General features: G+C 48.0%; 1 protein-coding gene across 2 annotated transcripts in view; it reads left to right on the top strand.

Moving 5' to 3' along the window:
- The window catches only part of NCLN (nicalin), a 35,740-nt gene extending 12,251 nt beyond the window's left edge, over nt 1–23,489 (top strand). The window contains exons 3-15 of one of the 2 annotated variants that reach the window (XM_072601696.1): nt 743–887; nt 1,955–2,049; nt 4,682–4,762; nt 4,904–5,007; nt 6,486–6,574; nt 6,731–6,870; nt 7,181–7,359; nt 19,590–19,677; nt 19,763–19,801; nt 19,906–20,069; nt 21,299–21,352; nt 21,571–21,649; nt 22,982–23,489. In XM_072601696.1, the coding sequence (XP_072457797.1) occupies nt 743–887; nt 1,955–2,049; nt 4,682–4,762; nt 4,904–5,007; nt 6,486–6,574; nt 6,731–6,870; nt 7,181–7,359; nt 19,590–19,677; nt 19,763–19,801; nt 19,906–20,069; nt 21,299–21,352; nt 21,571–21,649; nt 22,982–23,041 (1,317 nt within the window). In that variant the 3' untranslated portion in view covers nt 23,042–23,489. The remainder of the gene's footprint in view (nt 1–742; nt 888–1,954; nt 2,050–4,681; nt 4,763–4,903; nt 5,008–6,485; nt 6,575–6,730; nt 6,871–7,180; nt 7,360–19,589; nt 19,678–19,762; nt 19,802–19,905; nt 20,070–21,298; nt 21,353–21,570; nt 21,650–22,981) is intronic. The other variant, XM_072601697.1, reaches the window with a different exon arrangement.
- The last annotated feature ends 210 nt before the right edge of the window (nt 23,490–23,699 follow it).

The raw sequence follows: 23,699 nt of genomic DNA, 5'->3' as shown, positions 1-23,699 counted from the left end.
CGCATGATCAGGAGCTCCCTAATTTCTGTTTTCCACCCCTCACCTCCTGGGAGATTGTGACTTTCTGAGGAGGCCCTGTGGTATTCTGGGTTTAGCAGAGAGGAGCATAGCTGTGACCTGTCTCTGGAGTCATTCCTTTTTGGGTGGTGTCTGAGTCTGGCGAGGATCCTTTTCCCTGGGTTTGCTCCTTAGGGATTCTGGTTCAGGAAGGGCCTGAGGGTGCTGGATGATGGCGGTATTTATACCTGCAGAATCTTCATGGGTTAGACTGTGCTCCAGACAGCAGTACTGTTTCATACAAGACTCTGTATTCCCTACACTAAGCACAGACCCTGGCACATAGTTGGTGCTTCATAATTGCTTGTAGATTTGTTAGAAAGCATTTTATTCCTTGTGTCTTTACAACTCCCCTGTGAGGCAGTGTAAATGTGCCTATTTTACAGATGAACAAATTAAGGCACAGAGATCAGAAGTTGACCATAGTCACATGGTAAATGGAGAGGACCAGGCACTGGAGACTTGGTCCTCTGATTGTGGGATGTGGGGCCCTGGCCCCCTTAGTCATGGTGTCCTGACCCCTTCACCCTCTCAACTCCACTTCCTATCCACCTCTGCAGACCAGAACCTGCTCATGGTACCTCCACAGCCTTTGCCAACTTTTAGCCCACCTCTGTCATTTGTCAGGCTTGGAAGCTGTTGGGTGGGGTCCACTCTGAGCCTGGGCTTTCCTTTTTTTCTCTAGCAATTCATGGAGATTGAGCCTGAGATGCTGGCCATGGAGACCATTGTCCCTGTCTACTTTGCGGTGGAGGATGAGGCCTTGCTTTCCATCTATGAGCAGACACAGGCTGCCTCAGCCTCCCAGGGCTCAGCATCTGCAGCGGAAGGTAGGGCTGGCAGTGGGCAGGTGGGCAGCGGCTTGACTTCAGCGTTCCTGGTGTCTCTGTCAAGGGGTGAGGGTGGCCGCTCTCCTTTCAGTTCTTCTGGAAAGTATCCATTTGGGGGATAGTTGGACATGTTCTCATCCCATTTCTTCCCTCCTTCCATCACTCAGCAATGGATCAGCATTTCCTCTCTAGCTGGGAAGAAATGTCAGGATAACTTTGACTCCTGGTAAACAAAACAGCATTTTAATTTATTTTTTATCATTAAATTTATTGAACATTGAAAAAAGCTGCATCCATTTATTTTACTCATTTTAAAAAATATCAGTTTTATTGATAGCTTTAGCTTTTTTACATTAATCACTTTGGAATCTTATCACCCTTCCCCCATGTATATTCATGGAACTTTCTTGGTGATACAGAAAAACAGCTAAGCCTAGTTGCCCAAACTGGTGAGGGCTGGCAGGCCAGACACCCCACCCTGCCCCACCCCACCAGGGCCTTCGGGTGCCCCTGCCGTCCTGGCCTGGATCATCGTTTCATTCTTATTTCTTTCCTGGCTCCCAGTGGCTCATCACAGTCACACTGTGTTGAGCAGGTTTTGGTGCTTTTCTCATCTTGGTATTGTAGTCCTTGTGGATGTAGTGTTCCTGGTTCTGCACCGCCCCCCCACCCCCTCCCCACCCCAAATCAGCTCATTTGTTGTCTCTTATGACACAACCAGTCAGTGGGCCCCTTTTGGCTGCCCCCAAACGTGCAAAGGCAGCATTTTTAAATAAATCCCTCTGGCATCTCCCATCTCTATCTAATTAAATGGTAGAAATTGTGGGCAGACAGTGTAGTCTTTGTACTGGACATCCTTCTGCTTAAGCCCCAGGATCATTCACTAGCTCTCAGCCATTGAGGACACTCACTGGCCTCACAGGGTGTGGGGGAGATGAGGATGCCACTTGTGCCTCATTTCAAGAGAGATGGGCTCCTAGGGCAAAGGAGGTGCTGGGGTGCACTGTGATTACCTGGAGGGAATTGGGAGGAGTGGGTCCTGAGCACGGCGCTTGTTTTCTCTGCAGTTCTTCTCCACACAGCCACTGCCAACGGCTTCCAGATGGTCACTAGTGGGGCCCAGAGCAAAGCTGTGAGCGACTGGCTCATCACCAGTGTGGAGGTGAGTGCCCTGAGGCCAGAACTGCAAGGCAGCCCCAAGCAGGCTGTGCTGAATTTATTGAGGTGCGGAAGTAGAAATACAGAAAACTCCCTTTTAAAAAGGGATTTAATAATGTCCACATTTCCAGGTCTATCTCTTTCCCCACTGGGAGCCATCCCTTAGAAGGAAGGAGAGAGAAAAAAAACATCACATTGAAATGACATAGAATGAATACAATCATTACATTCGAAAATACCTGGCATGTTAGATGCAGTGTTCCCTGCCCCCACTTCCCACCTCTCCAGAGCAGGAGGAGGAGGAGGCCTGCAGACAACTTTGTCTTTTGCATGTGGTGTATCCATTTACAGCTCTTTAATTGCCAAAGGAACTTCCCCTTGCCAGCCATTAACTTTGAGCCCCACCCTGCCCTTGTTGGCAGTGCCGTATGCTCAGTAAATGCATGTTTGTAGTGTGAAGATAAATCTGATGCAAATATACAACTGATCGATTAATGCCTGGATTCACTGAGGCTACAGATTTGTATAGAGGACTTGGATCCAAGACCCTAATGCTCCCCTTCTCTTTTGCTCCCCCCTAGCCACACCTTAGCCCAGGGTGGAGATGAGTCTAGGTTCTAGAAGGCTCTTGAAGTAGAGGTGATGTGCTGGCGGTGTCTGCCCAATGGAGAGGACCTTCAGTGCTAGCCTAAGTTAGGAGAGGCTCAGGATGGAGATGCAGGAACAGCTTGGGCAGACCTGCTGTTGGAGAGACTGGGCTGCATGTTTCTACCTGAGCCCGTCAGGTGGCAATGTAGTGGGCACTGCTCTTAAGTGTATGGCAGTCCCTCTGCTGACCAAGGCTTTCCAGTCCTGTGCCCCTGGATAGAGAGGCCTAAGAGTCGGGGTCCAGTCCCATCTGTCTATGACCTCAGATTAGTCTGTTTCCTCATGTGTGAAATGAAGGGTTGGATGAGTTCAGACTTCTTAACCTGGGGCCCAGAAACTGGGCTCTTTAATGTATTGATACTTTCCATAACTGGCTTCCTTTGTGATCTCACATATCTCATTAGTGCAGTTAATAACCTGATTCAGAGGAGAGCTCCACTCCCAGGCTTCATTCACCAGGCGACATGCCAGTGTCCAGGTCACAGTGAAGGTGAAGGATCCAGGCCTGAGGGTCTCTCACAGGGCCTCTCTAACGTTTGGACCCTGTAGTTCTTTCCCAACAGCAGATGTATTTCAGGGAATACTGACTGGAGCCCCTTCCCTCACTCCACCTGCCACTTTGCCTGGGGAGGGCATCTGGACCCAGGTGTTTCCAGCTCTTCTTGGCCCTCTCTTTGCACCAGGAATGGTTGGCCTGTCTCTTGTAGCCAGATGGTTTGGGATTAGTGACTTCAGAGATACTAACCTGTAGTGGACAGAGTATGGGCATGGGGAAGATGTGGTTCTGCCCTTCTCATTGGGCAAATCACCACTGAACCTTTTTTTCTCATTTGTTAAACACCTGGCAATGCCAGCCTCATGGTATTGTTGTGAAATTCAAGTGAGAAGTGCCAGATTGGAAGCCCTGTATTAATGTCAGCTATTATTTATTAGTGGCCAGTAGCAGAAGCGTCCACAAACAGTTGAGTGTCTGCCTTGTAGGAGGGTCTAAGAGGGAGCTGCTCTGAGACTGGGGTGAACAAGCTAGGGCTCCTGCCCTCCCAGAGCTTACCTTCTGGTTGGGAAGGTGTGGCATCTCCCCAGGGGAATATCAGGTGGTGGGAAGTGTATCCTATGAATGGTGCAGGTTTAAAATGCTGAGGGAGTTCCTAGGAGGGACTGCTACCTTCCACTTCTGGGGCTCAGGGAGGGCTTCTGGGAGAGGTGACGCCTGCTCAGAGAAGAGGATTCTGGGCTGGCTTAGTAGCTGTCAAACATAGTGTCAGTTCTGGGACGGTGGAGTCCTTCTGTGGGAGTAGTGGAACATTAGACTGGACAGGCAGGCTGGGTCAGGTCAGGAGGACCCCAAGCACCCGCCATTACTCAGTCATGCTGGCCTTGACTCAGCTCACCCTCAGTGTCTTCTGGCCTGGTTACTTCCTGCTGACTGAAGCTTTTGTGTAAGAGTAGTGGGATCCGTGAGAGCCCATGGAGGAAGGCCACAGCAGGGCTTTTACCCAGCCTTGGTTTGCCTACTTCCCTCCCTAAGAGGTCAAGAATCGTCCCTGTCAGTTAGGTGGCGCCATAGTGCCCAGGGTACTGGACCTGGCATCAGGAAGGCCTGGATTCAACTCCAGCCTCAGATACTTACTCTCTGTGTGGCCTTGGACAAGTCACTTAACCTCTGCCTCGTTTTCCTCAATGCTTAAATGAGGGTAATAATAACACCCAGGATTGTGTGAGGATCAAATGAGAGAATATGTGTGAAGTGCTTAGCTCAGAGCCTGGTACACAGTAGGTGCTTAATAAATGGTGGGGCATGACAGGTGGTGAATAGGATTGGAGCACAACTTGAGCTGCTTCTGAGAGGTCTCAGAGCCTGGTGTACAAGGCTGGTGGCTGGCCAGCTGGCCTTCTGTGTCTGTGAGAGGGAGATGCCATGTTCTTTTTGCAGGTGGTAACTCGCCTGGTACCTTTACTCCCCCTGCTGATGGTGGCTTTCTTCGCAGGGCCGGCTGACAGGACTGGGCGGAGAGGACCTGCCCACCATTGTCATTGTGGCTCACTATGACTCCTTTGGAGTGGCCCCTGTAAGTGTTTCCCTTAGTTTTCTCCCCTCCTCGAGTTTCCTTTCAGAAGGGCCAGGGTGGGAGGGCGGGAAGGGAGGTTCAGGGGACTTCTGTCCAGAAGGCTGCTCAGAGGCAAAACCTAAGACTGCTGCTTTGTTCTAGTGGCTCTCTCATGGAGCAGACTCTAATGGCAGTGGGATTTCTGTCCTCCTGGAGCTGGCGAGGCTCTTCTCGAGGCTGTACACCTATAAACGCACCCATGCAGCGTAAGTGGGCTGGAGACCTTGGGGATCTCAGGGGCTTAGCACCATTTGCTGCCCGTGAATCCTGGGGACTTAGAGCTGGGGGAAAGCCCCCATGGGGTCTAGCCAGGATGACCTAAGAACCCCCTTTTCCCTCCTTTCCCATTCTCTTTTCTGTGACTTTGCCCTCTGTCTCCTCTCTTCCCTCCTATCTTCTTATACTCTTTTCTCCCCCTTTCTCCCTGTCTTCCCACTATCCTGATGCTAGCCCTTTTTTTGCCATCGGGTCTCTTCTTTCCATACCAGACCTAGAATCACACATTCTCAGTGCTGGAAGAGACCTTTGAGCTCAGCTAGTCCAAGCTTGCACTCCATGTAGCAGTCTCCATGGCAACCTCCTTGACAGGTGGTCAGTGAATGCTTGAATGCTTTCAGGGACTGAAACTTCCCTCCTTGCAGGAGCATCTGTAGGGCTGCTCATTATGTGATGGCCTCTTTGTGAGATGGTGTTCTTAGGTTTGAACTGGAATGGACTTCCCTATGTTTTTTCCTGTTGTGCTAGAAAGGCCTGTGATTGATCATCAAGGTCATAGCATCCAACCTCCTCATTTTACAGATGAGGGAACTGAGGCCCAGAGAAAGGGAAGGACTTGCTCCCAAGGTCACACAGGGAGTCAGTGACAGCTGGGATTGAACCCAGATTCCTCCCAGATACTTCAGATCCAGTATGTTCTTTCCGTTTTGCCAAGCTGATTATGTTCTCCACTAAATAGACTCTTTTCAGACTTTACTCATGCATTTCCTTCCTTTCTTCATCAGCATACACTCTTCCTGAATTAGAGTGCTGTCCTGATGCCTAGTGTTGACGTGTATGTGATACAGAAGCTACACAGAAGCTACAAAGAGTCCTTAGAGCGTAGAATGTTAGAACTGGAGGGCCCTTAGAAACCCAGAGGTCAGGGTTGGGAGGGCCCCTAGGACATGGAAGGTCAGTATTGAGGGCACCCTCAGAACACAAAATGTCACAACTAAGAGAAACCTTAGAAGTAGTATAATCCAACCCCATTGTACAGATGGAGAAACTGAGTCAGAGAGGAAATGACTTGATGAAGGTCATGAAGTGAGTTAACAGAACACCTGATTCTGGAACCCAAGGTGACTCATTCCCAATTCCAGGTTTTCTTCCACTATAAACACTAAAAGTGTTTATCCAAGATTCAGATACCAGGAAAGTCATTGAAAGTGGAAAATACATGTATGGACTGTTTATACTGCTGGGGAAATAGGGATCTCTGAGTGCTCAGCATAGCTAGTCTGTGAACAAGACTGGCACCTCTTTCATCAGTTCAGTTCAACAAACACTGAGAAAGCTCATGAGGAAGGCTCCATGCCAAGGACACAAAATTAAAAAGTCTGAAGGCCCTCCCAACTCTTACATCCCCTGTCCTAAGGGCCCTCCCAGCTCTAATACTGTAATCTAACTAGTTCTGTTTACCTGGCAGGTACAACCTGCTGTTTTTTGCCTCTGGTGGGGGCAAATTTAACTATCAGGGCACTAAGCGGTGGCTAGAAGACAACCTTGACCACACAGGTGAGTCAGGGGCTGCTGTTGGGGGGCTGAGGCTGGTCTTGGAGACTGTGGCCCAGGCAACCAGGGCGAGATACCTTGGGAAGCTGATCTCGTTTGGCCACTTGTTCAGGGGGCCAGCTTGACTGCTCCCATCACCTGCCCCCTACCCTCTTTCAGACTCCAGCTTGCTGCAAGACAATGTGGCCTTTGTCCTCTGCCTCGACACCCTGGGCCGAGGAAACGGCCTGCACCTGCATGTGTCGAAGCCTCCCAAGGAGGGGACCCTGCAGTACGCTTTCCTTCGAGAGCTGGAGATGGTAACGGTCTAGGGTGGGAGCATGGAGGACCGAAGCCAAGGGCAGGCAGAGTCCCACATCCCTCTTTAGTTCTGCTTGAGGAATGGATGCCTGGTGTATCCAAGTAGGGACTGCCCCCAAAGGACCAGCAGGAGCTGGGCTGGTGCTCTTGTCCTCCGTATCTACCTTCCCAGAGTTGGCAGCCAGAGCCTCTGCCTGTACCAGGGTGCCCCTGTTGGCTGTCCAGGTAAAGACTGGAGCTCGACAGCCTTCTCTGGCCACCGGCTCCCACCCCCATTTCCAGCCCAGCTACAGCCTGGTCTCTGTGCAGGTGGCTTCCAGTCAGTTCCCAGAGGTGAGCTTTTCTATGGTGCACAAGAAAATCAACCTGGCAGAGGACATGCTGGCCTGGGAGCATGAGCGATTTGCCATCCGCCGCCTCCCAGCGTTCACAGTCTCCCACCTGGAGAGCCATCGAGATGGGCTGCGAAACAGCATCATGGATGTCAGGTAAGGGTGGCCACCTCCTCTCCTCCTCCCTCCCTCTCTGAGCGTTCTCCGAGGCGGCCTCTTGGCTGCCCACAGCTAGGCCCCAGGGAGCTGCCTTCTCCCTGTTGGTGGCTTTGTCTCTATCCTTCCAACCACTCCCCTCCCTTCCAGCTACTTAGGGGAGCTGGGAGCTGCCTCAGAAAGGCCTTCGTGGCCCAGAAAGCTTGTTCAGGTTAGAGGTGTGATTGGAGTTAGGATTTTGCAGTTGCGGGGACCTCAGCAATCTTTCTGTCCAACCTAAGGCAAGCTTGAGGACATCCTGCAGCCTCTGCTGGATGCTCCTTGTATGGCCCCACACGCTACCTCAAGCCTAGACACACCAGCCCCCTGCGACCTTTCTTCCTCTTCTCTCCTTAGTCCTTCCTGAGGACCCTCAGTATACTCAAGGGCTTCAAATCTTTCTCTGCCAGCAAGCCAGGCCTGGGGGGTCTCTGATTCAGTTCAGATAATACCTGATGGGCATGAAGGTGCTGGGCTTGTTCTGCCAGGAGCATGGGATTGAAAAAGGACCTGGTCCCCAACCTTAGGGAGGTGACATTCTGATGCGGATGGGGTGGGCTGGGTTTTGCGATAGTTGGGTACTGCACAGCAGAAATAGTCCTTGGAGTCTTTCCTTATGGGTGACATTGTGGGCATGAGCTAGTGAAATGAGAAGCAAGGGCTTGACCCAGGAAGGAAAGGGAGCTGCCTGGGACTAGTGTGGTCCTGGGGAGAGAGGCCACACAGGAGAGCACCGTGGCATGTAGAGGGGGGAGCAATGATTGAAATCCAGCCTCCTCTCGAGAGGAAGAAGATGAGGCCCAGAGGTCTAGCACACAGGGGATGGCACCTCTCCATCCCAATCAGAATCCTCCCCGTGATGTTTTTGCAGCCAGCTAAGGAGTCATCCGAAGGGCACAGACACCCTCTGGGGCGAGGGGCAGCGTTGCCAAGAGCCTCCACTGAGCAGGGAAGGCCAAGGGCTCCTTAGTCTCAGATAGCTTGGTACTGCTCAAGCAGGGCTAGTAGTGAGGACTCAGGGCTCAGTGCTGAAGCTCAGGCCTGTCCCCTCCCACACTGCATTTGCCTAATGGGCCTCCCAATGGGAGAGAGGTGGACGGTTTTAGGGAGGAGGGTGGGTCCTCCTGCCTTTCTGGCTGGCAGCTTATGTGGCTGGAGCAGATGAGGCTCCTTCTGGAAGAAGAGGAACAGTGCATCAAGCCATCCCGGCCTGGGCCTCGCTGCCTGTGCTTTCTGTGGTGCAGCTTCTCCTCAGGAGGCAGGCTAGTCTAGACACTGCGTGGCACCCCTGCTGAGGGGAACTGGAGAGGAAGAACCTGGGCCTCTGGGTGTGCAGGCTGGGGTTCGTAAGTGCAGGGACAGCAGTGCACACTGTTTGACTGGGCCCTCTCCCACACACCTGCTTTCTTTTCTCTAAAACCAGGCTCCTGCTCTCAGTCCTTACATCACCTCGCAGGGTCACTGGGTTGTCCCACAGACCCTGGAGTTAGTATTGTTATCACTGTGCTGCTTCAGCAGAGCCATCCCCACCTGGGTGTGTGTCTGCGGTTGCCCCTCTGTGCCTTCTTAGCCTGCACACATCTCCCTCCTGCCTTCTGTAAATACCCCAGGGACTCAGAGATCTCCCCAGGGCCTGGACATCTTCCTCCCTTTCCTTTATCTTACAGTATTTGCCCTCATTCTTTTCCAAAAACCACTCACCTCCTTTTCAGTCCGCCTAGGTCCCTAATGCTTGGGCACATCACTTACTGGCAATTTGTCACACCTACCACAGTGAGTCGTTTCATTCTCATCTTGCTTTTTATTTCTAATACTGAACCTGTGAAACAGGGAGGGCTTTTCCATCCCATATTTCCTCTCCTCCTTTCACAAATGTATGTCTAGTCCCTGCAGTGCTGGTGCTGGGGCCTTGGGAACCTAGAAAGGTGCTTTGTGTTTCCGATTTGATAGTCTAATAAAGGAAGGTGAGACATGCAGAAATAAGTCCTGTACTTCAGTGGGATCTGTGACCCTTGGCCTCCTGTGCATTTCTCACAAGGAGCCCATCCATCCAGTGAGCTAGAGGATGTAGGTGACCCTGATGTCACTTACTTCCTCTGTATGAGTAGCCCACCTCCCTTTCTGGGATCTCCATCTCTCTGACATCCCTGATACTGGTGCTCCTGGTGACCATACACCTCTCCAGCACCTTCTGATGAACCTGAACGTTTTAATTTTCTAGAGAGGGTAATTTTTCATGACACCGCAATACAGTGGTAGAATACCAAAGTTTAAAGTCTGGGCTTTTGTTTCAAAGAAAACCCTGGAGTTGTTAAGTGTGGGAGACATTTTCCCAAAGGCAATCCAGCCTTCTTTCCTTCTGGGCCATCTCATTCATTCCTCCAGATGCACATACAGCCTGGGGAGCAGGAATTCAGTATTCTTTTGATTTTTTCTGTGTAGATGGTTTAGCCAAACATTTTTGAATGAGTCTCACTCTTTTGGGAGGATCTGCCACGATTGAGGGAAAACATAGGAGCATCTGGAAGCCCTCACCATTAGCCTCCAATTTGCACTCTGCTGGACACCCTCCAGGACAGTAGCAAATAAATGCTTTTGGGGAGAACACTCATATCTTGGGTCTTAGGTGGAGGGGTCCATCTTGTTTGTTAACGCCTTTCAGGGTTTGACTTTGACATGTTCATAGGAGGTACCTTGCTGGGGGAGGGCTTGCCAGGCAGTATTTTGCTTTTGTGGACTAAGTTTTTTTTAAGTCACCAAACAGTAACCAGGTTTGGATCTTTTGGTCAATTGTGTGATTGTGAAGACCTATGGAGCTGTAGAATAGGGGCTGGAGGTCAGCACCTTCTCTGCAGGGCAGGGCCTTGACAAGATCTGCTTGGGCCACTGTGACTCAGCCAGGACCACCTGGCTAGGGTGTCTGAGTTTGAACTCACACACAGGTCTTCCTGGCTGCTTTTCTCCTCCCTATACCATGCTGCCCCTGGCAGTGAAAAGGCTGCTGACTCTGATGCACACGTAACTTTTGAAGAGGTGGGAAAGCCTTTTGTGACAGTTAGCTCTGCAGTTCCCCCCATCCCCAAGTCTCTTGCCTTCTTTCGGCTTTGTGCCCACTGCGCGTGCGTGGTCTGTTCTCGCTGCTCCTCCCATTCTTAGTTTCTTTGGCATCTTTGCTGCTACTGCCTCATGCATAACTTGGGCATTGGGACATTAGGATTCACAAGTGTATGAGCTTCACTGTCACTGGTGAAAAAAAGTGTTTGTAGAAATATTTACCATCCTTCCAGTTTTATCCTTAAATATCCCCTCAGCTTGTCTGGTTTCTTCTCAGGCTTTCTTTAGACATGTTTTTCTCTTCTTTCCTTCTCGATAAGTTTTATGAGAAGAAGCATTGCTTGTGTTCTCCCACTGTCGTCCTCTGTGGGATTTTACAGATGAGCGTTGGCCTTGGCTGCCATCTTTCTCAGGTTGGCTAAGAGATGGAACGTTTTTTTGACTGAGATGGTACCTGGGTGCTTGTTGTGTGTGGCTTTTGCTTTTCAGTTGGTCAGTGCACATCTGTCCTTTTATTTATTTCCCATTTTTCTGTATTAATAGCTTGTTTAATAGGTGAGGCTGGACGCCTCGTTGGCTGGTTTTCTTGTCTTTATTCTTGACATTTGGTATTTGATCTTTGCTTTCCCACGTTGGTGGCCAAGGTCACTGAGGTGGAAATGACTCTCACTTTAGAGTCTGAATGTTTCTTGTCTTTGTTTTTATTTCAAAGATTTGTTCATTTTTGAGAGCTGGAATTTCCACAGAACTGTTTCAGTTGTAATATAGTTTTTTAATTAACAAAATTTTTAAATACAATTTTATTAGTATCTTTTGTTTTTAACATCACCTGCATCTTTCATTGTGTCATTTCCCCACACTCTTCCAGAGAACTATTCTTTTAATAAAGAATAAAAAAAGGAATAGGGGGAAAATGAGCTATGTGCATCACTGGCCAACATATGTCAGAGGACCAGTACTGAATGGCATGTTTCGCACCCTTGATCCTGCTCATCTGTGAAGAAGCAGGAGTTGGGGGCAGGGTATCTTCTCACATCTCTTCTTTGGGGTCAGGTTTAGTCAGCTTCATTTTTTTGGGGTGTTATTTGGTGTTTGTCCATTGCCACCTGCCTTCCTACTTAGAGAAAATATTCATTATGGGTAGGGTTGTCAGAATTGTTTACAAGCCTTCGGCATCTTTGGTTTTTTACTCCTGAAACAGGTTTTCCAACATATCTTTTACAGTTTCTCACCCACTGTATCTCTGCATTGAAGTCACTGAATATAGGGGAAAGGGCACCAGTTCTGAAATCAGAGATCTTTGGTTCAAATCCTGTCTCTGATAAATCATTTAACCTTCTTGGTTCTCAGTTCCTCATCTGTAAAAAAGAGGAGGTCAGACTCTATGGCTTCTGAGGTCCCTTGCAGATCTGTGATCATCAGAACATGGGTTGATTTTTATTCAGAGAGTCTTAGAATTTCTGGGCCCCCTCATTCTCTGCAGCAGTTGTTGGTATGTCACTGGTTATTAATTATCTTCACGGTAATCTTTTTGCAAAGGACTGATATTGTGAGTCCTGATTACCAAGATCAGATAACCAGCCATCCCTTGAAATGAGATTTCCTTTGCCCCTGACTGCAAGATCACATCTGGCTCCTTTATCTGCCTCTCCCAGGAGAACCTTCCTGCCCCTAGTTAACTCCTGGATCCTTCTGGTTTCACTCATGGGGAGAATGTCAAGGCTATGATAGCATTTAGTTCTTTCTGTAACTGTATGGCAGCTATTTAGCATGCCAGTAGCCTTGTTAGTATTCGTCGACAGTTTAAAAGCTGATTCTTAGCACTCTGTCCTCAGTCGCTGCTGGCTTCATGGGACTGAGAGTCATTTTGTTAGATAGGGTACAGTGGCTGTGTAATCATCTCTCCATGACTGACCTGCTGGTAATGAGCCTCTCTGTTCTTGGAAACAGAGAAGCTATTGCTGGGAACTTTCCTTAAGCATTTCCAGCTTGATAGAACCTGCCTTCAGTAATCCAAGGTAATTTACACTGCATGTGAGGCCTGTAGCAGTCCAATAGATTAGAACATGGAGCTGGGCTTTGTAGTACAGGTCTGAAGTCCGTGCTGCTAGGGAGGCTGAGGTTGGTGGACCTCTTGAGTTCAGGAGTTCTACATTGTAGGAGGCTTTGCACCAATGGGCTGAACCTGGAAAGACCACTAGCTGGGTTGCCTAAGGATCTGACTCAGGTCAGAAATGGGGCAGCTTAGAACTTCGCTGCTAATCAATCTTGAGATCTGGCCTGAGAGCCGCAGCTGGACAAGAAAGGGAGGTCTAGTCTCAAAAGGAAAACAAAAGAATAAAGAGTACATAAGAGTAAAAGGGACAGTGATGGACTTGTGATTTCATTGGTGTAGGGATGTCCTAGTTGAGGAAACTCCTCCCCATGCCAGTCAGTGCCTCCTTTACAATTTATACAGCTAAAAGTGGTCCCATTATTTGCATAGGTATGACATATTTACGTTGGTCTGGAATCAGTGAACATTTTTGCATAATTATACCTTCATATAGTGTGAATTCAAATACAAGCAATCATTCCAAGGTATTCATTATCTCAGCAGTGGTCATGGAGAGTTACATAGAATGCTGAGAGGTGCTTTTGTGAATTAACCCTGGATCACATAGCCAGGGGGTACTTGAACCTCATGTCTAAGGTACTGTGGAATTAGACGATCAGACGAGAAAGAGATCTGGGCAAGCTTTTTGGAAAAGGTGGCATTTGACACCCTCTGGTCTTAGCAGAAGCTACATTGGCCTCATCTGCACTGGGAAGGGGTTTGATGAGATGACCTCTGAGGCTCCTTCCTTGCCCAGGATTGGAATCCTACATGTGGAACATTGATGTCCCTGTAGGCTTGCAGAGGCATTCTCATTGTGCAGCCAGCTGTCACACCTCGCCCTCACCCCAGGCTGTGGCAGCCCACCCAGAAAATCTGTGTGGGATCAGAGTGTCCTGCTGGAAAGCTGTGATAGAAACAAGCCTTGCTCCTACACTTACCCAGAGACATGTGGACACCTGGGATGGGGTCCTGGCATGGGTGTCCCCAATCTGTACAGTGATCTCATTTGGCAGCGTCCCCTGTACTTCCACTCTTCCCCATCTTGGAATGGCTGCTGGCAAACTTGGATTTCTTGCCAGGACCTGTATAAGATAGAAGGGTTTGGTAAAGTGCACATCTCTGTGTGGGGGTGGAGGGATCAGAGGCAAGGCAGGACCCATGTGTTCAGTCTTCTTCCCTCCCCTCTCCTGGGGTTAGATCAAGAAACCAAGACCTAGAGAGATGAAGTGATTTGCCCAGTCATAAAAGTAGTGAGTGACAAGGCAGGACTCCCCCAGACTACAAAGCTAGCACTGAATGGAGTGAATCATATTTTTCCTTTATTGGAGATATCTGTAATTGCTTTGAGTTTTGAGCTTGTTGAAAGGTAAGATGGGATTCTGGGGCAGAAGCCCCTCTCCTATGGGGATATTTAGTTATCCCCTTGCAAATAATGTGGATCCTTCACCTGGGTAGGAGGCTGATTTAGTTGGGTAGCTGGGGAAGGTATAGTGGGTTTAATTGTGCCTGGCCCAGGCTTGGGCAGGTTTGGGAGACCAGAGCTGACCTGAGTCTCTACATGCAGAAGTGATGTCTCTCTGTCTTGTGTTCTCCAACAGATTGCCCTCCTCTCCCAACCTCACTGTCTCAGTTACTTTCAAAAGTCCTCACCTGTTTCATCCAGCCCCTTTAGCTATTGTCCTATATCTTTTCTCTAATACAAGCCCCCTACAAATATCTGGAGAATGTATCAGACCAAATCCTCATTGGGAAACCCAAGGGGAAAAAAATCATTATGTCACATTTCCAGCCCAGGTCAGTATAGAGAGTTAGGTCTCTGTGTTTACTAGGAGCAGGATCTAGCCAGGGATGCAACTGTGATGTGCAGTTTCCAGCATATGGAAACTGAAGGAGAACTGGGATTGTGCATCAGATGAGCAAAGGTCCTGGGTCTATGTGGAGGGACCCCGATCTTGTGCAGGCTGCAGGAACAGGTACTACCATTCAGAACTGTCATAGGTCATAGTCCAGTGTGGACTAAGGAAGCCTAGAGGAGTGTGAGAACTGGTTGCTGACCCTGGGCTGTGGATTGAGCTGAAGCAAACAGCTATATGACTGACCCAAGAAGTGGAGTGGGGTCTCAGTTTTGGTCTCCAACCCAGTCTGATGCCTGCAGTGAAATATCTAGGGCAGAATCCCTGACCAACTCTGAACCAACAGAGCTTCCTAGGTGACTGATGGTGGCTGATTTGGACAAGAGTCTGCTGCAATTTCCAACCAAAGATAAGCCAATAGGAGTGTTGTGTAGACCCAAACTCAGGTCAGGAGCTTGCAGAGCTCAGACCAGGGGGTAGTGAGTGTATTTTGTCTTGTATCAGACCACTTTGGGAACATTGATAGCTTGCTGGGTACCCAGCCAGAGCAGTCCCTGAGACCTTGGACTGACATAATGATCGGTGCCCCCAAGAAAGCAGCAGAAGAACCCGAGGACAAAAACTCAATTCAGACATTTCCCTTATAAGTGAGCAGAGCCCAGCCCTAAAATAAAGTCCAAGGTCAGGAAGGAAGCTGGAAGAATGAGCAAATAGGAAAACAATGGCACCATGAAGTGCTGTGAGTAGATGACAGGGGAGCTCAAGACACAGTCTAAAAGCATCTACAAACAGAGCCTCGAAGAAAAGCAGCTTGGACACAAGTTCACCTGTGATCTCTGGAGCAGACGAAGCAAGAGTTTAAAAAAAGGGCTAAAAATTATTTTAAAAATCAAATAAGAGCATTAGAGGAAAACATATGGGAAAAGAAGAAAGATTTGAAAAAAGAATAACTTGGAAAAGCTCCTAGAAATTGGAATGGACCAAATAGAAGCCAATGCCTCCATAAGACAAGAAATATTAAAACAAACTCAAGTGAGAAACTCGAAGAAAATGTAAGGTTTAGTCTTATAGTAAAACAACTGACCTGGAAAATAGGAGAGACAATTTAAGAATCATCATAGTACCTTAAAGCCATGGCTGAAAAAAGAGCAAAGACTTTATATTTTAAGAAATTATAAAAGATACTGTTGTTTATAAGAAACACTTGAAACAGGAAGAGTTAAAGGGCTGGAGCAGAATCTGATATGCTTCAGTTGAATTAAAAATGGCAGTGATAGCAATCATGATCTTTGGCAAAGCAAAAGTAAAACCAGACCTAATTAAAAGAGATAATAATCACCTAACCCTGATTGCCCTATGCCACAAAGGGGGAGGGCAGCTAGGTGGCACAGTGGGTAAAGTACTAGCCCTGGAGTCATGAGGACCAGAGTTTAAATCTGAGCCTAGACACTTATTAAATCCTGGGCAAGTCACTTAACCCTGATTGCCTCGAAAAAAAGAGGGCTACTACGTTTTGCTAAAAGGTATCCTAGACAGTGATGTAATATCAAAAGATTTTACAGCAGGTTTCTCTGATAAGGATCTTATTTCTCAAAGAAACTAAATATAGAAGGGAGTCAAATTTATAAAAATATGATTCTCTAATTGATAAATGGTCAAAGGATTTGAACAGGTAGTTCTCAGAAGAAGAAATCCATCCATAGTCGTGTGAAAAACTCTAGATTGCTATTGATAAGAGAAGTGGAAATTAACTCTGAGGTACCATCTCACACCTATCAGAAAAGACAAATGCAGGAGGGGATGGAGGAAAATAGGTACACTAAACCATGATTGTTAGTTATAAACTGGTACAGCTATTCTGGAGAACAATTTGGAACTCTGCCCAAAAGGCTATGAAATTTTGCGTACCCTTTGAGCAGGGCCACTACTAGACCAAAGAGATTAAAGGAGAAGGACCTGTATGTGTAAAAATATTGCTGTCTTTTTTGGAAACCAAATGGGTGCTCATCCCTTGGGAAATGGCTAAACATGGGCGTATGATAGTGATACGAGTACTGAAGTGCTGTAAGAAATAACACAGGAGGGATGTTTCAGTAAAACACGGCGGTCTCTATATGAACTGAGGCAAAGTGAAGTGAGGTAAGCTAAAAGATCGTTGTGCTTAGTAACAGCACTTGTCATGATGATCAGTAGTGAAAGACTTGGCTACTCTGATCAATACAGCGTTCCTAGACAGTTCAAAGGGATTCTGTATGAAAAAATGTTGTCCACTTTCAGAGAGAGAACTGATGAACTCTGAGTGCAAATTGAAGTATAATTTTTTTCACTTTATTTTTCTTGCTTTTTTTTTGGCAGTATGGCTAAGTGGAAATGTTTTGCATAATTTCACACGTATAATTCTTATCACAATTGCTTGCTTTCTTAGCTGTGAGGTAGGGGTAGAAAGGAGAGAGAGAATTTGGAACTCAATTTAAAAAGAAAAGAATGTTAAAAAAAAAATTTTTAAAGAAAAAAAACGATCCTCTTTCTTTGAACAAGTGGGCAAAATGGAAGTAGAATCTACTGGTCACTTCCTGAAAGAAACTCCAAGATGAAAGTTCCCAGGAATGTTACAGCCAAAATCCAGAGCTTCCAGGACACGGGAAGAAATACTGCAAGCATCCAGGAAGAAGAAATTCTAGTACCGAGGAGCCACAGTCAGAATCACACATGACTTAGTAGCCATCACTATGAAGGAGTGGAGAACTTGGAATACCATTTTGCAGAAAGCAAAAGATACAGACTTAGAACCAAGAATAATTTATCCACCAAAACTAAGTGTAATCTTACAGGAAGAAAAATAGATCTTTGATAAAATAAAGGACTCCGTTATTTAAAAGAAAAAGAAACCCAGAACCAGCTAGATATTTTGAAATACAAACGTTAGTCAAGAGGCATGAAAAGGTAGAGATGAATAAGCAATCACATGGACTAAACAGAGATAAATTGTTTGCAATTCTAATGGACAGAAATGATACTTGTATCCACCAGAAGTCATAGAGGGAGTCTAATTAGATAGAGGACCTGGAAGTGGTCATGTTATGTTTTGATAATCTTAAGAATGGAAAGGGCGGGGGGAAAGAAAAACAGCGAGGAGGAAGAGAGTGGAAGGTTGGGGAAAATGATGTTACATAATGGGGCTGCAAAAGGAGAAATTTGTCTAGACAAACAGGGAGATAGTTGAGGAGGGGGAGCAAGTAACACTTGAACTTCAGTCTCATCTGAACCAGTAAAAGAAGGGGAGAATACACATGGGATTGGGTACAGGAAGTAGGAGAGGGGAGAAGGGAAAAGGGAGGGGGGGAAGAAAGTCAAGAGTAGATGAGGGGAAGATTGGTCTTAAGCAAAACAAACTTGAAAGAAGGGGCAGGAAACAAAAAGGAGAAAATGGAAGACAATAGGATAGAGGGAATTACACAATTAACAATATACTGTGAACATGAATGAGATCAACTCACCTACAAAGTAGAAGAGGATAGGAATGATTAGAAACCAGAACCCAACAAAATGTTTACAGGAGGTGTAGGTGAAAGAGAAAGATGTACATAGTTAAAATATGGGGCTGAAGCAGAAGGTAAGGTGTCTTACCTGCCACTGGAGTGGCAGTCATGCTCTCAGACAAAACAACAGCAAAACAGACAAAAAATAAACAGGGAAGCTACATTTTGTTGAAAGTTACCATAGTCGCTAAATTAATATCAGTGCCAAGCATATATATCAAATAGAGTAGACTCTAAATACTTGAAGGAAAGGTTAAATTGACTTACAGGATCAAATAGACAGTAAAAGTGTAATAATGTGGGACCTCAATTTGTCCCTGTCAGACCTAGATAAATTTAGCAACACAAAGAAATAGATAGCCGTGATGCAATGAATGCCTAGTTGAGATTAATCTTTTTCTGGTGGGAGGAGTGTTTCTTAATGGCATTTCATCACTATTCTGTAACATGTAGCTTTGGAGCAAGATTCTTCACTTTTTTTTTAATGTTCTAGACCCCCATATTAGTCTGATGTAGTCTACTGACCCCTTCTTCAAGTCTTGTTTTAATGCAAAAAAATAAAATGCAAAGTATTACAAAGGAAACCAATTATATGGAAATATATCTGTCAAAAAATCCTAGATTAGGAGTACATATTTTAAAAAGTCTTTTTCTGGGAACATTAAGCAGTCAGAATGACTTACCTAGGGTCATCTAGCCAGGATAGGTAATGCTAATTTTTCCTGAACTCTGTCACCATGGTTGGTGATTCCTTTCAGTTGCTTTGCACAGATGGTAGAAATGATATTCGGGGGTGATAATTAATGAGGTGTGAAAAATAGCAGACTAGAGGACAAGGGAGTCACAGATGGAGGGCTGTATGGTTGTGGATTCAAATCTGTGAAGGGATGATGAGGTCAAGCCAGGGCTGCGTGAGTTAGGATAACCAGGAGGGATGAAATGAGAGGAGGGGAGATTGCAGTCTGTAAAGGGAATGTCAGGTTTCAAATTCATGAAGGTGGCACAGTTATGGGTTATGGGGAGATCTAGGGCATGACCATTTCAGGACTATGCTGGAGCCAGCTCATACTGGTTCATGAGAGGTAATTGTTAAACTTCCGTTGTGAACGTTTACATCTCAAAAATCAGAAAACAGTACAGCCAGGACTTGGTTGGTTTTTTTTGTTGCTTCTCTAGATTTAAGAAAGAGATGGAGAAGTTGTTAATAATGCAGATTCAACTGGGAAGTGTGTTGCATGGACTTTTTGGGGGGAGATCTGTTTATTAAACATTTACCAACACAGCTTTATGATCATTCCTGCAGGGCAGAGGTGAATTGAAGATGTTGGTAATGGCTACAAATTGGCCTCTGAAACTAACTGTGACCCTGGGAAGGACACTTCTGTCTGCTTCCTCATCTGTTAAATGGGGATAGTAACAGGACCTCCCTCCCAGGGTGGTTGTGAAGATCAAACGAGGGAATATTTTGTAAGGCTTTTAGCACAAGACCTAGCACCTAGTAGATGCTGTATTATCAGGTTGCCTCTAAATCCCTGTCTCATCATTGTGGGAAGAAGGCATATGTGAGAGAAGGAGCCTCCAGCCCTGGAAAGGATGACCAGGGAAGCAGCGAGACTTCTCATTTCTGGTCCCTCTTTTCCTTTGAAGGTCCCGAGTAGATTCCAAAACACTCACCCGCAACACCAGAATCATTGCAGAGGCCCTGACCCGAGTCATCTACAACCTGACTAAGAAGGTGAGAGAACCCTGACCCTCATTCCCACCTTCGCCCTTGTCCTGTCCAGCCTCAGCACTCTGTGTTCCTCCTCTTCTCTCTGCAGGGCACTCCTGCTGATCTTCAGGTCTTCACAGAACAGATGGTAAGGGAACAGGGGACCTTTGTAGTACGTGGGTTGGGTGGGAACCAAGGAGGGGAGGAGCTTGAATGAATGGGCCGAGTCTCTGGCAACCCTGCTCTTCGCAGCAGATCCAGCAGGAGCAGATCGACTCCGTGATGGACTGGCTCACCAACCAGCCCCGTGCTGCCCAGCTTGTGGACAAAGACAGTACCTTTCTCAACACCTTAGAATATTACCTGAGTCGCTACCTGAAGGATGTCAGACAGCACCATGTGAAGGCAGACAAACGGTGAGGGAGGGTGGAGGTGATGGGGCCAGGCCACAGGCACATGAGATCCTGGGTTGGGATGACTGCCCTGTTCTCTGTAAGCCAGGAGCCTGAGGAGATAGGTCCCTCAGACCAAGTGGTCTTTACTGATTTCCTTTATTTCTTTTTTTGCACATCACATTCATTTCAGCATCTCTCCCTCTCCTCTTCCCCTACCCAGCAAACTGTGCCCTATAAAGAGACTTTAAAAAGATGGGGGGAAAGGAGTTTAGCAGAGCTAACTCATGCATCAGCCCTGTCTGAGCACGTTCAGTGTTCCACACCCAGAGTTCTCTCCTAACCTGGCTAGTGTCTTGTGCCAGTCTTTGGCCAAGGGAAGGAGAGATCTGTTCTCCCTGCCTTCCCCCTCACCCCTAGCAAACACGCCGCTGTCCCCCAGCTGTGACAATGGTGGGGGTGCTGGTCTGGGGTGCCTGACTTCAGGATGCAGTCCTTGCATTTAGTCTGGGAATGGAAGTTTAATTTTTTGGTCATTTCTCACATTTACATCTCCCCTAAGGTTCATCGTTCACGTTTTTTGTCGTCCTTTTTTCATTTAATCCTTTGTCACTGGCTGCCTGGACTTGGGAATTTATTTTTAAAGGATATAATGATTTCACCTCAGTTCCAAAGCTGTCCTGCTTGTCTCTATCTCCTTCTGTGTGTGTGGTTTTTAATGCTTCATTGGCGGCTTCTTCTCTCCTTTCCTTCCTTCTCCCCTTCCCAAAAGAAAATCCCTTATAGCAAGTATAAACAAGACAGTCTACACATCAGCTGTGTCTGAAAAATGTATGTCTCATTCTTCGCTTCTGGTCCATCACCTGTCTGTCAAGAGGTGAAACTGTTTCTCAGTAGACCTTCTGCTCCTCTGCAGGAGAGCTTTAAGTCTTCTCTTTTTCTCCCCTTCTTTTTCCTTCCCCTCTCCTCTCTCTCTTCCTCCTCTTTCTTCTCTCCTTTCTCTCTTCCCCTCCCTCCTTCCCTCCTCTCTCTCCCCTTTTTTCCTTTCTCCTTTTCCTTCTCTCTCCTTCCCCTCCTCCTCTGTTTTCCCTTTGTGTGCAGCACTGATGAGGGTTGGGTGATAGTTAGGGTAGGGAAAAGCTGAGAATGGGTCAGCAGTGTTCCTTAAGAGTGGAAGAGACTGAAGGTGTTAGGGAATGAGCTGGGGGTGTTTGCTTCACTTCTGCTGAAAGGCCCATTTCTTCCCCTTCCAGGGACCCGGAGTTTGTCTTCTATGACCAGCTGAAGCAAGTGATGAATGCCTACAGGTAGGTGGGGGCTTGGTGGGATGTGGAGTGTGGGAGTTGGGGGGAAGGGGTGTGTGTGTGTGTGTGTGTGTGTATATGTGTGTGCGTGTGTGTGTCTGTGTCTGTGTGTGCCTGTCTGTCTCTCTCTCTGTCTGAACTAGTGTCTCCCAAGTCTGCTTCCAGCCACCCTGGCTTCTTTGTTGACTTGAGCTGGCTTCCTTCCCTTTCCTTTCCTTCAGGGTCAAACCAGCCATTTTTGATCTACTCCTGGCCCTCTGCATAGGAGCTTACTTAGGAGTGGCTTACTTTGCAGTCCAGGTGAGTTGGGGGAGGGTGAGCCCAGGGCTTTCTTTGGCCAATTTGTACAGTCCTTGACCCCACAGCAGCCCTGTGAGGTGAACACTCTTGAGTTCTACTTGCCCCATTTGACAGATGAGGAAATCAAGGCCACAAGCTAGTAATTGTGCAGGTGGGATGCAGACATCAGGCCTGCCCTTTCTCTTCAGGCTGGCCACTGCCCAAAATAACTCCTGGAGTGTGAAGCAGAGGAGGGCAGAGTTGTGGGGCCTTTCCTTGCCTCATTCCCACCTCTGGGCCTGCGGGGCAGCCTGGTGGTCAGACTGATGCAGAGCCCCAGAGAGCACGGAGTTTAGCCAGCATGGCCCCAGTCTCTCCCTCAAGTGGTACCTTCTGAGTGCACAGCCCTGCCCTGGGAGAGATTCGGGCTCCAAGAGAATCACAAGCTTTTGTGAAGTACCTACTAGATGTGACACAGTCTTGCCTTTGTGGAGCTCAGACTAGTGGGGGGCTGTGGAAGAAAGATAAGACATTGATGTGGATCACTATGATACCTGCTGTTACATGAGACATAACACTGGAGAGTTAGGAAAAGTACTGTGTGTGGCCCATGGGGCCATCAGTCCAGGAGGGCTGCCTGGAGGGCAGAGAAAGATGAGAAAGATGAGGATGAAAGGCATAGGGAGAAGTGGGGGGTGGAAACTATCCAGTTTGCCTGTGGCCTCCAGTTTGTGGAGGGGAGAAATGGGTGCAGTACGGCATCCGATTGGGGAGGGCCTCAAATGCCAGGCAGAGAATCTCAGGAACCACTAGAAGTGTTTCAGCAATGGAGTGAGATGCAAAGGTAGCAGGTCAGAGCAGGGGTGATAGAGGAAGGAGGCAGCCTGGCCTAGGAGTCAGAGGACTCTGCCATGGGATTCCTTCCTCCTTCCCCAATCTGAGATTCCCCTCCATGCCTCTGTACACGCCTACCCTGAGGGCAGCTGCGGGGTGGGACGGGGCCTTTTTCTCTGTGTCTCCCGCTCTGGCCCACAGAGGGTGGATCTGTACAGTGAGGGACTCTAAGGTCCCATCTAGGCCTTTGGCTGTGACTCTCTCTAGATTGGGGGGGGGGGGGGGGAGTGGGGAAGGGAGGGGGGGCGGGGAGGGGATTCTAGCAGCAGGTGGAGGATGGGCTGGTAGCTTTCTGGCCATCCTGCTCATGTCTGGACTCTGCCCTTAGTAGCACATGTCACTGGACAGCTCCCTCCCCTTCTGGGCCTCAGCCTCCCCATCTGTAAAAAGAAGGGATTGGGCTCTCTCCTCTGGCCCGATTCTGAGATGCAGACTTATTGGTTCTCCATTCTGTCCTAGCACTTTGGTCTCCTCTATAAGACAGTACAGAGAATATCCTTGAAGATGAAGCAGCAGTGAATTGGCCCCTCTCTACCCTCGTCAAGCAGCACTGAGCCAGCCACCCCGGAGGGAGCAGCAGGAGCCTCGGTTCAGTCTAGCCACGTCCCTGCCCTTTTGTCCCCCCTACCCCCAATCCTGTCTGGCTGGGTCCTGCCTTCTGCTCTTCTCTCTGTTCCAGGGCAGGGAAGGCACAAGCCCCAGAGAATTGCTCGGGCCCGCCTCCTGTCTGCCTGCCTGCCCTGTCACTGGCAAGGCAGCTCAGCCCCAAGACTTTGTTGAGACACTGAACTGCAGGTGTCCTGAAACTTCCTCGGGGTGTAGCCAAGGAGCTCAGGCCCCCCCAGGGACACATGGGTTAGGCTTGTCCTGGGGAAGCTCAGCTCTCCCCCTCTGACCTGCCATGCCCCAGACCTCGGAGCTCATGTTAACAGTGCACACCTGAATTAAAAGAGAACCGGAAACTTGAGGACTCCTTCCCAGGCCGGTTGTCTTGGCTAGGCTTTCTCTTTGCCTTCACTCGGAAGGTCTGGGTGCCCAGGGATGGGTCTGAGCCAGAGGCCTGAGGGCCACATTGGAGAAGACTGTGATTAAGACTTGGGGAGTCAAGGGAGAGCACACCAACCACGTACTGGTGGCCCTAGAGACCTAGCGGCACAGCGGGATGTGATGGGCTTTA

Source organism: Notamacropus eugenii, chromosome 4 (genome assembly GCF_028372415.1).
Source record: "Notamacropus eugenii isolate mMacEug1 chromosome 4, mMacEug1.pri_v2, whole genome shotgun sequence".
Classification (NCBI taxonomy): Eukaryota; Metazoa; Chordata; class Mammalia; order Diprotodontia; family Macropodidae; genus Notamacropus; species Notamacropus eugenii.
Note: the sequence above shows the minus strand (reverse complement) of the source record. Positions and strands in the feature narration are given on the sequence as shown.